Here is a 13,825-nt window from a genome sequence, read left to right on the forward strand (position 1 = left end):
CTAGAACAGCAGTGCTCTTAGGCTGCCAGCTTCGTTCTGCTCTTTTACAAAGATCTCAAAGTACTGGTAGATGGTGGTCACAGCCAAGAGGATTCCTGTACCAGAACCGATGGCACCCAGCAAGTCAGCCATAACAGACAGTGCTCCTATGCAAAGTCCACCAAAGGCGGCAGCTGTGGGGATGTACCTGTTAAGCACGGTCACCATATTTGTGTCTCTGTATCCCCTTATAACCATTTGTTGTTCCCTTAGCTGCTTAGCTACATCTTTGGCAGAGGATCCTGTGATCTCAATCCATTTCTTGGAGATGAAGGCACAGGAGCCGAGCATGAAAACGATATAGGTGACAGCATGAATTGGGTCATGCAGAATGGAACTGAAGGACTGTAATGGAGAAAGGTAGTAGCAGAGACCACCCACTGGGTAGGCATGAACTGGGCCATCACTGGTGTCAGACCAGGTTCCCAGGAGTTTGACCAGGAAGCTGCCGCTGTAATTCGTAGAGAGCTTCTGCGAGAGAAAGTAGAGGTAGGAGACCATGGTAGACTGCAGGATGATTGGCATGTTAGAGGTGTAGAACAGCTTAATTGGGTAAGTGTTGAGCTGACCACGGTAGCGGTTTGACTTGATGGGCAAGTCCACCCTCCAGCCCTGGAAGTATATGACCACAGCAAAGACAATGGCTGTGGCGATGAGGTTCCAGACATTGGGCAGGTTCTGTCTCAGGAAAGCCTCCGTCAAAGCCTGCAACTTGTCCGTGCGGGTGGCGAGCAGATGGAAGAGAGCGAAGATGGCTCCCTCAACCTCAGTACCTTTGCCACGGTTGACCGTGATTGGGCTGAAGGCCTTCCAGGCGATGTTCTCACAGGTGTTCGTGGCAATGAACAGGGAGATGCCAGAACCCAGACCATAGCCCTTCTGGAGCAGCTCATCCAACAGCAGCACAATGAGACCGGCCACAAACAGCTGGAGGATGATGAGCATGCTAACTCCAAGACCCATCTCCCAGGGATCCCCATACATGCCAGTCATAACGTACACAGTGGCCTGTACAACGGTGATGATCATTCCAAACAACTTCTGTGCCTTGTCGAAAAGGGCTTTGTCTTTGGTGGTGCCTCCAACCTCAAAGAACTGCATGAATAGGCCTGATGTCACAATGGGGGAGATACCCAGCTCCATCAGAGTACCTCTGTTGGAAGCCAGAATTACTCTCATCCAGTACAAGGGATCGGCCGAGTCTGGCGGCATAATGCCAAACAGTGGCATCTGGCAGCATACTAGATAGATGAACAATGTCACGGCCGTGAACAGTAGTTTTTCTTTGAACTGAATGTTCTTTTGTGGTTTCTGAATTTCTGGCACAAATGCAGCGATCGGCTTGATGAATTGCAAAATGGTATCTCCGATGTCGTCCATTGTATGCTGGTTTGAAAGACCCCAAACAATAGGTTGGGATCAGAATCAGCGGCGGTGGTGACCAGTAAGAATGTAGTGAGAGACTGTCTGCCCGGGTGGTTCAAGGATGTCTTCGGTTCGGTGAGGACAGCAGTTGCACAGTATAATACAAGTATAGTTGTAAACAAAAACGCTTGGAAGTCTTGAAAATCTTGAAACTTGAAGCTCTGTGAAATAACCTGTACACTCTCGGCAGTACTGAGGATGTACTGCTTTTATACCATTCGGCAGTGTTTACCCTGTCGTCATGTGCTCGAATATGGAGATCCAGGTCAATCATGTCCAAAAATGGAGTCCTCTGAGTTTGGGCCGGTGCCCAGTGTGAAGTTGGTCAGAATGGCAGTCCTCCAAGAATATAAATAAATCCACAAATCCCCACATAATGGAGTACCCTGATGTCATCAATATGTCATCATAAGACTGAAGTCATAGACTAGCCTGGATTCCATATTTGGAGCCACTGTGGCTGACACAGACCTCCATATTTGGGCATGGGCTGACGTCATCACGTTATGACATTGTGTGTGTGTGTGTGTGTGTGTGTGTGTGTGTGTGTGTGTGTGTGTGTGTGTGTGTGTGTGTGTGTGTGTGTGTGTGTGTGTGTGTGTGTGTGTGTGTGTGTGTGTGTGTGTGTGCGTGCCTGCGTGCGTGCGTGCGTGTGTCCTTTTATGGAGATTCCCAAACTCTGCCAAATATCTTGATAGGTCACAACATGCAAGTAAAACTGCTAAACTACGCGTCTACTTGATAAACAATTTAATACAAGACTTTGAATTAAACCAGATTATCTTCGCCAGCATTGATGCAGATGAAAATAATCCATATTTTCATTTATTCAGTTTCAGTGATTTGCTTTCAGTAAACTTTGTCTAATTCAGGCTAAAAGTAAAGCCCACTGATTTTAAAGTTAATCATGATATATCATGTCACAAAAGATGATATGAGAAAATAGTAAATTGGTAAACTGACATTATGCCCATTACTTCATACTTGATTACACCACTGTATAATATTTCCTCAGTGGCAGCCCGACCTGAAGGCATTGGCTCAGCTACCGGTATGAGTGGCATATACCCAGTCAAGTTAATGAAGAGGCACTTCTTTGTTCAACATTTCTATGATCTAACCACTAACTCTAACTTCATTAATCTATGTCTATAATATTCAGAATCACAAATGCATTGGATTCCAACCTCAGAAAACATACCCTTACAGTATTACATATACAGTGACGGATTCGACCCACATTAAATTGCATTGGTCCTGGTATGTTTGGACAACATGACATACAGTACCTGCAGTGCTACCTAAGAGCATCAGAGTCATTCAAATGTTCCCATGATCTAATTCTAGAATCCATTTCAGCATTGGACACATGCTCATGTCTTGTATTCTCACAGCCTTCGGACACATGCTCATGTCTTGTATTCTCACAGCCTTGGGACAGAAACTGCCTTTAAAATGCAATCAAAGCGGCAGTATCCATTCCTAGTGGTTTGGCTGACACAAGTATGTTGACAAGGAACAGGACCAGGGACACACATGGATGATTTATGATGCTATGATGATGCTAGGGAAAACAGTCCATGGATGGCAATAACCCTTTTGTAGAGCGCTGATTCCATCTTACATTTTGCATCTTAAATTCAACAGGCAAAGTTTGTTAGAGTATTCATTTTGTGCTTATGATGATTGTATCAAGTTTAGGTCCATGTTAGGCAAGCCATTTGGTATTTTAATTTCAGGTATTGACAAAGTGTGTATGCATGCGTGGTTGGGTGCACACAGTTAAACGTACAATTCACCTCATGTCACCAATAGTAAAAACTTTTCAAGTTTGTTTTATAAATTGGCAGAAAACCCAAACAAAGTTATTTTGTGTGGATTAATTGACATTCACGTTATAGTTCTACAAAGGACAAGACTTGCTATAACTACTTAATGGTTTTCAGATGAGTCATGTTATTGACGCTGCACAAACAAACACTTATCGTTATACTGTACATGATAATGATCCCACAACTCCTGTTACAAATGTCTGTAAACTATACTAAATACAATGTCACATATGGATTATGTTTCCAAAACTTTTAACTCAGCTAACATTAAATTCATGTTATTGACGTTGCACAAACAAACACTTAACATTATACATGATATTGATCTGACAACTCCTGTTACAAAGGTCTGTAAACTATACTAAGTACAATGTCACATATGGATTATGTTTCCCAAACTTTGAAATCAGCTACTGTTTCAGTAGATGCATGCACATACAGTATCAGAACCCTTAAGGGAGGAAGACAGCTGGCTTGGAAAGTTGTCAACCCTGTTTTAAAAGAGCCAGAGTTGCACATTTCGCCAAGACATCAAAGGCTTTATTGATTCCTGCCGAAATAAATAGGCAAGTATCGTTTCTGAGGAAGCCTTTGACCACTCGAACCCTACAGTATATATTTCATTAACTGAGGTCCTCCAGGGGTCTATACTACCCTTAACATTTTCCCAGCTCACAACGTTGAGCTTGTAGATCTGCTATTTTTGAGGAATGTGCACCTATCATTCATGACATACCCAGAATAGGGTTCATATGGTTAAAAGTAAACAAACATAATATAGTGTTTGCTCACCACTGAAGCTGCCTTCTCCCACACTTCAATGTTAAGTTGAAGTGAGCCAACAGTCTAAAAAACAGCACAATGTATACTGAAACCTTTCATGCTTTGCTTATGATGCTTCAAGCCCATGGAGAGTATGGTAACTGAATACAGGTACATCACCTCAATAGGTGTCAGCTCTATGAATGCCAGGAATACAATAGCAGCTGTGATTTGCCTACCAGCATAGCTTCATTGCATTGACCATAAAAGTCAACAACAGGAACAGTAGCATAGGTAAAGAATCCCCAAAGGGATTGACTATTATGCACTTTGTTTGAGCTGATTATTAATGAGTTTAGGATGGGTGCTGACTAAGGTATAGTTTGCACTATATAAACCTTCTCCAACAAACAAAAACTTGGGGTCTTTAAAATGCTGTACACACCCACCACACATGCATCCACACACAATAAGTATGGCATTAACCTCATTTCCCATTGTGCGTCAGGTTTGTGTAGCGGATGGTGAGGTTATCATGGTTTCATCAGTGTATTCTCAGATTACAACTCAGATCAGATCACTGTTGAACCTGAGCCATATAAAAGCAGTGACACACAACTGTCTCGTACATCACATCTTCACGCCGATACCTGGACGTCGGAGAGGAGAGATACAAGGACAATATGGTGAGAGAGCTTTGGATAGACTGAGACAGATGTTTTCTTAAATCATAAATATATAGAGAGGGACATTGAATTGGACTGTTTTTATTTCCACATATGGAATTGCTATTTACAGTTTCCAAAAAATGCAATTATTTTCGATTTACAATCTGCTTTTTTAAATCTTAAAACCTTTTTATATATTTTTTCAAAAACAATGTAAGGGTTTGCCTGATATGCCCAAAATAAGGATGCCAGGGTTAACTCTTGTATAGATGGAGGAGAGTTGCATGATGCACTTCCCAACTGGACTGAGATTTCAGATAATCAAAACACATTTTATGAAATCAATGCAGCTGAAATCTGAGTAGTATCTAGATATTTCCTCTGAAACTAAATCTGAGTTGTTCTTTTTCACTGCAGCGTGAGTGTATCTCAATCCATGTTGGTCAAGCTGGGACTCAGATTGGCAATGCCTGCTGGGAGCTGTACTGTCTGGAGCATGGCATCCAGCCGGACGGCCAGATGCCTGAGGGTGAACAGCAGGCCAACTGCGGAGGAGATGACTCCTTCAGTACCTTCTTCAATGAGACAGGGGCTGGGAAACATGTCCCCAGAGCCATCTTTGTTGATTTGGAACCCACTGTTATTGGTCAGTGCACAGTTAAATAGCAGAATTAAGTTGTTTTAGGGAAACTTGACTCGTTGATTTATGGAAATCTGTGAGTTTTAAGAATATTGATGATTCCGATGATTGATAAGTCTGTTTTTTCCCCCTATGTAAACTCTGATTTGTGTTAGTAATAGTATACAAAATAATTGTCATACGTTATGACACAATAACATACTTATTATCACAAAACCTAGATATTAGCCAAGGATACAGATTGTACACATTTATGCAGATTTTAACCTGTTATATTTTAGGATTCAAAGAGTGCAATTAGAGCAAGATGACTATGTCTCTACAGATTATAAATATACAGTATACGATGTACCTTCATCATGCTTATTCTCATCAGGGGTAATTGATGCTTCTTTCTACAGATGAGGTGCGTACAGGAATGTACCGCCAGCTGTTCCACCCTGAGCAGCTGATCACAGGAAAGGAAGATGCAGCCAACAACTACGCCCGTGGACACTACACCATCGGCAAGGAGATCATCGATGTGGTGCTGGACAGAACACGTAAACTGGTGAGCTCTATTTGAAAGCTAAACAAGCTTACAGATACACATACGTACTGTAGAGTAAATGCAATTGGCATTTTCTATATTCTCATGTTCAAAACATTTACATTTACAGACTGACCAGTGCACTGGACTTCAGGGATTCCTCATCTTTCACTCATTTGGCGGAGGCACTGGCTCTGGTTTCACTTCCCTGCTGATGGAGAGGCTCTCTGTCGATTATGGCAAGAAGTCCAAACTTGAGTTTGCCATCTACCCAGCTCCCCAGGTGTCAACGGCTGTAGTCGAGCCCTACAACTCCATCCTGACCACCCACACTACCCTGGAGCACTCCGACTGTGCCTTCATGGTTGACAACGAGGCCATCTACGACATTTGCCGCAGGAACCTGGACATTGAGAGGCCAACCTACACAAACCTCAACAGGCTCATTGGCCAGATTGTCTCCTCAATCACTGCCTCCCTTCGCTTCGACGGAGCCCTGAATGTTGACCTGACAGAGTTCCAGACGAACTTGGTGCCATATCCTCGTATCCACTTCCCCCTGGCCACCTACGCCCCAGTCATCTCCGCCGAAAAGGCCTATCATGAGCAACTAACGGTTGCCGACATCACTAACACCTGCTTCGAGCCAGCCAGTCAGATGGTGAAATGTGATCCTCGTCATGGTAAATACATGGCCTGCTGTTTGCTGTATCGTGGTGATGTGGTGCCCAAAGATGTCAACTCTGCTATTGCTGCGATCAAGACCAGACGCACCATCCAGTTTGTAGACTGGTGCCCCACAGGCTTCAAGGTGGGCATCAACTACCAGCCTCCCACAGCGGTTCCTGGAGGAGACCTGGCCAAGGTCCAGAGGGCTGTGTGCATGCTGAGCAACACCACAGCCATCGCTGAGGCCTGGGCTCGTCTTGACCACAAGTTTGACCTCATGTACGCCAAGAGGGCCTTCGTCCACTGGTATGTTGGAGAGGGCATGGAGGAGGGAGAGTTCTCTGAGGCCAGAGAAGACATGGCTGCCCTGGAGAAGGATTATGAAGAGGTGGGCACCGACAACATGCTGAGAGAGGGGGATGAAGGAGAAGAATACTGAATGGTTTGTGGTTTGAATCTGCTTAACCAAACATTTATGTAGAATGTTTTTGTCTAATTGGTCTTAATATCTTATATGGTAGCCTACTTAATATTTAGTCTTGTGTAGCATGACTTGGAAGTTCAGAAAAATTCACGCAGCCAGTTCATAAATTGAATAATTAATTTTGTTGTCAACTCAACAAATACAACAAATGACTCATTCAATAAAAGCCAAATCTATTATCGATACACAAATAAAAGCTTGATTCGTCCAATAAAGACCAAAACAGAACTGGGGACATCTTTTCAATCTAAAGCGAACGGTCAGAATTACTGATGCAGTGACAGTATAGGCCTGCACATGAGTTATTTAAGTTTTTTGTATTGCCATTCAAAATAATGTAATATTGTATTCGTTTTAAATCAAATTTTGATATAAAATCTTAGCTTCCATTGCAATTTAACCGGTTCAAAAATCTAGAACAAAATGTTAGGTATTTATAGACCATTTAAAAAGAATACATTGTGGCTCTGAACATGCAAGACACCCAAGCCTTTAGTTATGAAAGATCTGTTGTGTGCCGGGTTTCTACATACCATTCCACCACTTTATGAGAGCGGGACATAGAGAGAATAACTGAGTGACTTTACTCACTCTCTGGTACATCTGTGACTGTGAACATCTCAGACCGACACACACTGCTCTGCAGCAACACTACTACTATTGTAATCTGACTCATAGTTCTGTGAATCTGAGGGGGGTTGGAGAAAAGCTTGACTAGGCTACAAAACGGGTTCAACGCTTCAGCCATATTTTGAGGCTTATTCGTTCTGTGATGTAATAGACTATACTAATACCCTTTCTATCATAATGGGATTATGCTACATCATGGTGTTGCATATCATATTATTTTTTGCCATTCGTTTTTGTTGCTTTTGAGTAGGGACTAATAGTCCATTCAAGTCGTCAATATAATTTCATTAAATACTAGGCTAATACACCTGCTACTGTTCAAATGTTCTCAATAATAAAGACATTAACAAATGTGTTATCTGTATCAGGTCAGGTGTGTGTGTGTGTGTGTGTGTGTGTGTGTGTGTGTGTGTGTGTGTGTGTGTGTGTGTGTGTGTGTGTGTGTGTGTGTGCCTCTGAACTGTAATAAAATATTGTTGTTATTAATAACACAGACACTTTAGAGGTAGCCAATAGGCCTACTTATGACTTATGAGTCATAAGTATGATCTATCAGGCTACCTCTATTGTGTCTGTGTCATAAGTTACGACGTATGCACGCACTGTTTGTGGGAAATGTTTCCCTGGGGTGTGTGTGTGTGTGTGTGTGTGTGTGTGTGTGTGTGTGTGTGTGTGTGTGTGTGTGTGTGTGTGGCGCGCGCGGCAATATGCCTGCCTGCCTGCCTGCCTGCATTGTGCCGGTTCGGGGTGGTCTATACAGTGCCTACTGTAAATACACACTACAGAGACTAAGTGATAAGTGGGAGGGAAACAGAGAAATAGATAAAGAAAAACATAGAGAAGAAGTAAAAAACGGAATCAATGCATCACACACTCGTGTAAAATGTTTAGCTCTGTGTTAATAACCGGAGACGGGCAGGCATATAGACAGACAGACCGTGGTGTGAATTGTAATCTTTGTACTTCATTTTACGACGGCATCGCGCGCCGAAAATAACCGATCTATAAGCTCACAACGCGTCGTGGAAGCGACGCGTTGTGAGCTTGTAGATCGGCTATTTTCGACAGCGGTAGGGAGGAACGCGCCATGCGTGCCTCGCGCCACAGCTGCCTGTTATGATTTGCTGGCAGCAGTGGTTTAAAAAAACAAATCTAAAACAGAAAAAAACATAAATAATATTATGTATAAATATTTTGGAGAAAAATAAAAAATAAAACATTTTGAAATGGCCGAAATGTAGGCCTATGCTGAAGCGGTTAATGTATGTTTTGTAATAATACTAAACATAAACCTTGACTTTCAGATAATTGTAGTGGAGGGGGAAAAAAAGTAAATCTTTGGATCCGAGATCAGATGTACTGGAGTAAGTAAAAGTATTGGAAATTGGAATTAGCCTACTCAAAATTGTACTTCTTGAGTAGACTACAGTAATAAGTAAATGTACTTAAATTACACACCACCACTGGCTGGCACTGAGCCCGCCGTGCGTGCGTGCGCGCGCCCGTGCACCGGACGTGTATAAATGTGTGCGCTGTCCCTCTCCGCCGCATTGTCTACCTTCTCTCTGAATCCTCAACTTCATCCGAAGGGCGAACAACAAAATCAACAAAATGGTGAGTCACAGGCAGACAGCGACTGCATTGCTGATGTATAGCCTCGGGACATCCCATAATATTCTTTCTTTATCTGTTGTGTTTCTTTATGTCATTTTAGATGTTTTAAACAAAATGTAGAGCCTATCCTTTAGGTCGGATGATCATCTATAACAGTAGTTTCTCAAACCTTTACATTAAGGTTTCCCCTTAACTCTGACAGTAGCCTATACAAATGGAACCAAATGGACCCGTTCGTTTGTTTGCTGTTAGAGTTAAAGACTTGTATGGGTCAATTTAGACCCCCATAAAGGAACCCACAATGTCCCTGGAATCCACTTCTATAAAACGAAAGCTTTCCATGTATTTATTGGGCATGTCATCATGCGAAAAATATTAAAATGTCTTAAATCAGAAATCACTTCGGTTCACAGGGCTTGTTATGATGATGCCTTATATGTGGGTCTGTTATTTTTGCGACTGCAACGTTTTATTTGATTTGTCTTTTGCCTTTAACATTCCATTCCATTAATTCCAAGTTAGCCTACTATTCCAAGAGACTTTTGACTATTATATATTTTTTAGTTTAGTGTGTGCTGGTTCTGTTTTGCTATTGTGGAAATAGGATGCTGTTATTGGAGGCTAAAATAAGGCTGAAAAGTTCTGTTTAACAATGTAGGTCAGACAGCACAGCAGCCACACACTTGCCGAAGCAGGAATGTCAATGTTGTCACACTTGTTTCATAATGTGACAGGTTGTCAACTCAAAAGGCAGGAGGGAAGCAGAAATACCTAGAGAGGGGGGAAATGATGAACAAGTATCATAAAGTTGCGTGTTGTTATCAAATATACCTTGAGATGGAAAGATTGTGGTAATCGTGGCAGTGAGTGGGGGGTGGACAGAAAGAACAGAAGAAAGGACAAGGAGTGGTCTTATGGGCTGGCCAGTATTGAGTTATTCAGCAGCCATTTTGCAGCTGTTGAGGGGTTTAGTTTGACAGAGAGGGGAGGGGGAGAGGAGGAGAGAGAAAGGCAGAAGAAGGAGAGGGAGGTGGGAGGGAGACATCTCTGACCAATGCACCGCCCTATGCAGCTGGACAGGATGGTGGGAGGAGACAAGGGCGGAGTGGGAGGGACACTAGGATGGAGAATGCAGGGGGGTGGGGGCATTCTCCATCCCCCCTCAACCTTGGGCAGCCTCCTTCGGCCACACTCCCTGCGACATGCACAGTAGAATCCTGAGTGTAAAAGGGTCCATTTGGTCACATTCGTTCACTCTAGGCAGTTGCACATGGATGAATTAACACTGGGGTTTTTACACAGGGTTTTACTGTGTGCTGTCTTTTAGTTCCACCTCTTTCCAAAAGGCATAAAGCCGGTGCTGAAGAAATTGGCAGGGTGGATTTTCACGACTGCTTTTCCTCCCAGCCACATGGCCTGCCTCCCTCATGCGCTGTGTGGTGGGACTGCATAAGCTGCTTTCCACTTTGGCCTGCAGACTTTTGTGAGGCCTGAGTGCCTGTGTACTGTACGTGCTTGCCACTGTAATTTAAGCTCTTGCTTTGCCAATTTACATATATAATGGCAGTGAGTCAGCATCTCTTTAGTGGCTAAGCTGTTTCCTTTAGAGCAGACTGCAGAGTCACCATAACAACAATGGTGGTTGGACAGTATATGTCAAATCAATATACAGTACTAGCCAGGCCTATATCCTTAAGTAAATCCATCTGTTTTGCACTTAGTTGATCTTTAAAAATTGGGAAATTATTGGCAGTGCAGTGAGTCAGCTTCTCTTTAGTGGCTAAAGCTGTTTCCTTTAGTGCAGAGTCATCATAACAACAATGGTGGTTGGGCAGTATATGTCCAATCAATATACAGTAGCCAGGCCTATATCTTGAAGTAAATCCATCTGTTTTGCACTCAGTCGATCTTTTAGATGGGGAACTTAAATTATTAATGAGGCGCACACTCATGATGATGCTCAAGTTTTCTCATGTGTGTATATTTTATCCCCAAGAATTATTATGACATGACAACTACAATTAATAATAATTTCATTACAGTCAGATTTATTAAACTGCAGTCGCCTACATGTTTTTGATTCATGATTTACCCCTACCTTCCTTCCTCTGCAGCGTGAGTGTATTTCTATGCATGTCGGCCAAGCAGGAGTCCAGATGGGCAACGCCTGCTGGGAGCTGTACTGTTTGGAGCATGGCATCCAACCAGATGGCCAGATGCCCAGTGATAAAACTATTGGTGGAGGAGACGACTCCTTCAACACCTTCTTCAGTGAGACGGGAGCAGGAAAGCACGTCCCCAGAGCCATCTTTGTCGACCTGGAACCCACTGTCATCGGTCAGTATCAGTAACTCTTGAAATTAACCTTTTAGCATTGCCTTTGTAGCCACTTGATTTCAAAAGCCCAGAATGTAACCATGAAATGGTCAAATTATTTCAATTACTGTGTAATTAATAATAATATATATAAAATACAATTACGCCTAGTAAATGAGCAAGCAACTTTCCCTAAGAACTAAAAACAATGTACTATTGATTGTAAACTGTTCATTTAAAACTTCACAGATGAGGTGCGTACCGGAACATACCGCCAGCTGTTCCACCCTGAGCAGCTGATCACAGGAAAGGAAGATGCAGCCAACAACTACGCCCGCGGACACTACACCATCGGCAAGGAGATCATCGACCTGGTCCTGGACAGAACACGTAAACTAGTGAGAGCCTTTGACTTTGTTTTCCTTAGCAAACTACTTAGCTTGTGTAGCTAGGGTATACCTTCAGCTTTTTAACTGACTTGTATTTTTCAAAATGTCTCTCTTCAGGCTGATCAGTGTACTGGCCTCCAGGGGTTTCTCATCTTCCATAGCTTTGGCGGTGGCACTGGCTCTGGTTTCACTTCCCTGCTGATGGAGAGGCTCTCTGTCGATTATGGCAAGAAATCCAAACTTGAGTTTGCCGTCTACCCAGCTCCCCAGGTGTCCACGGCTGTAGTCGAGCCCTACAACGCCATCCTGACCACCCACACCACCCTGGAGCACTCCGACTGTGCCTTCATGGTTGACAATGAGGCAATCTACGACATCTGCAAAAGGAACCTGGACATTGAGAGGCCAAGCTACACCAACCTCAACAGGCTCATTGGCCAGATTGTCTCCTCAATCACTGCCTCCCTTCGCTTCGATGGAGCCCTGAATGTTGACCTGACAGAGTTCCAGACCAACTTGGTGCCATATCCTCGTATCCACTTCCCCCTGGCCACCTACGCCCCAGTCATCTCTGCCGAAAAGGCCTATCACGAACAGCTGTCAGTTGCAGACATCACCAATGCCTGCTTTGAACCAGCCAATCAGATGGTAAAGTGTGATCCTCGTCATGGTAAATACATGGCCTGCTGTTTGCTGTATCGTGGTGATGTGGTGCCCAAAGACGTAAACTCTGCCATCGCAGCAATCAAGACCAAACGCACCATCCAGTTTGTAGACTGGTGCCCCACAGGCTTCAAGGTGGGCATCAACTACCAGCCTCCCACAGTGGTTCCTGGAGGAGACCTGGCCAAGGTCCAGAGGGCTGTGTGCATGCTGAGCAACACCACAGCCATCGCTGAGGCCTGGGCTCGTCTTGACCACAAGTTTGACCTCATGTACGCCAAGAGGGCCTTCGTCCACTGGTATGTTGGAGAGGGCATGGAGGAGGGAGAGTTCTCTGAGGCCAGAGAAGACATGGCTGCCCTGGAGAAGGATTATGAAGAGGTGGGCACTGACAGTGTAGGAGACGATGAAGAAGAAGGAGAAGAATATTAAAGGGCTTTGCCATCAAATTCCTAAGTTATCATGAGGGTAATGCGGCAGTAACATGGCAGTATTAATAAAAATATTCTCACGCCAATGTAACGACTTCATGACTATTCTTGTGTGTGTGCGTGTGTGTGTGTGTGTGTGGGGGGGGGGGGGGGGGGGGGTGTAGGATAGTTGAGTTGAACATTTGTAATGCTAAGACCAAATCAACCACAAGGTGGGCTAAATATAAATTAAAATGCTAATACAGGGGTAGAAAATATCAATCCAATAGTTTATACCATCTCATGCATTTAACCATTACTCATTTGCGGTAATGTGGAGTAATCTGATTTGCACAAATGCATTTAGTTTCCAGAATAGAAAATAAAATATACCGGTAACTATTTTAAGGTAGGTCTATTAATTGGGGCACATGAGTAGTTTCCATGTCTCTTGTAGCATGGCAGCTAATGACAGCAGTGTGGTGGCTCTGGACTGATATTTCACACAAACAAGGAACAATGTTCAAGCTTTCTGTTATTCTAAAGGCTAAGGCATTTAAGGTAAAGGGCTCTTGCTGTCACTACACTTTTTGCATAATACTTTAAATGTATATTTTAAGATGAGAAGATGAGGGCAGCTAGCTGTAGTTAAAACCTGTGGATTCACTTCTATATTGTAATTGTATTGTCGAATTTCAATTTAGTCTTTCATGCAACTTGCTGGAATTCTTTTGCAAACATAACGAAACTTCTTT

The 13,825-nt window shown here is 43.3% G+C and overlaps 3 protein-coding genes across 3 annotated transcripts; 2 read left to right on the plus strand and 1 right to left on the minus strand.

Moving 5' to 3' along the window:
* On the minus strand, positions 1-1,251 carry LOC308308351 (protein transport protein Sec61 subunit alpha-like 1; the record flags this gene model as incomplete). Its single annotated transcript, XM_080753774.1, has 1 exon — positions 1-1,251. One exon carries the CDS (start codon positions 1,249-1,251, stop codon positions 1-3), a length of 1,251 nt encoding a protein of 416 aa, XP_080609900.1.
* A 2,961-nt stretch (positions 1,252-4,212) lies between these two features.
* LOC308307488 (tubulin alpha chain-like) lies at positions 4,213-7,003 on the plus strand (the record flags this gene model as incomplete). The annotated part of the gene is made up of 4 exons (XM_080752753.1): positions 4,213-4,229; positions 5,125-5,372; positions 5,768-5,916; positions 6,026-7,003. The coding sequence occupies 4 exons, from the start codon at positions 4,213-4,215 to the stop codon at positions 7,001-7,003; spliced, it is 1,392 nt and encodes a 463-aa protein (XP_080608879.1).
* Positions 7,004-9,257: 2,254 nt separating this feature from the next.
* LOC308308378 (tubulin alpha chain) lies at positions 9,258-13,098 on the plus strand. The gene is made up of 4 exons (XM_080753801.1): positions 9,258-9,292; positions 11,407-11,629; positions 11,858-12,006; positions 12,115-13,098. Exons 1-4 carry the CDS (start codon positions 9,290-9,292, stop codon positions 13,090-13,092), a joined length of 1,353 nt encoding a protein of 450 aa, XP_080609927.1. The 5' UTR covers positions 9,258-9,289; the 3' UTR covers positions 13,093-13,098.
* The last annotated feature ends 727 nt before the right edge of the window (positions 13,099-13,825 follow it).

Source organism: Nannobrachium achirus (genome assembly GCF_963921795.1).
Source record: "Nannobrachium achirus genome assembly, chromosome: 22".
NCBI lineage: Eukaryota > Metazoa > Chordata > Actinopteri > Myctophiformes > Myctophidae > Nannobrachium > Nannobrachium achirus.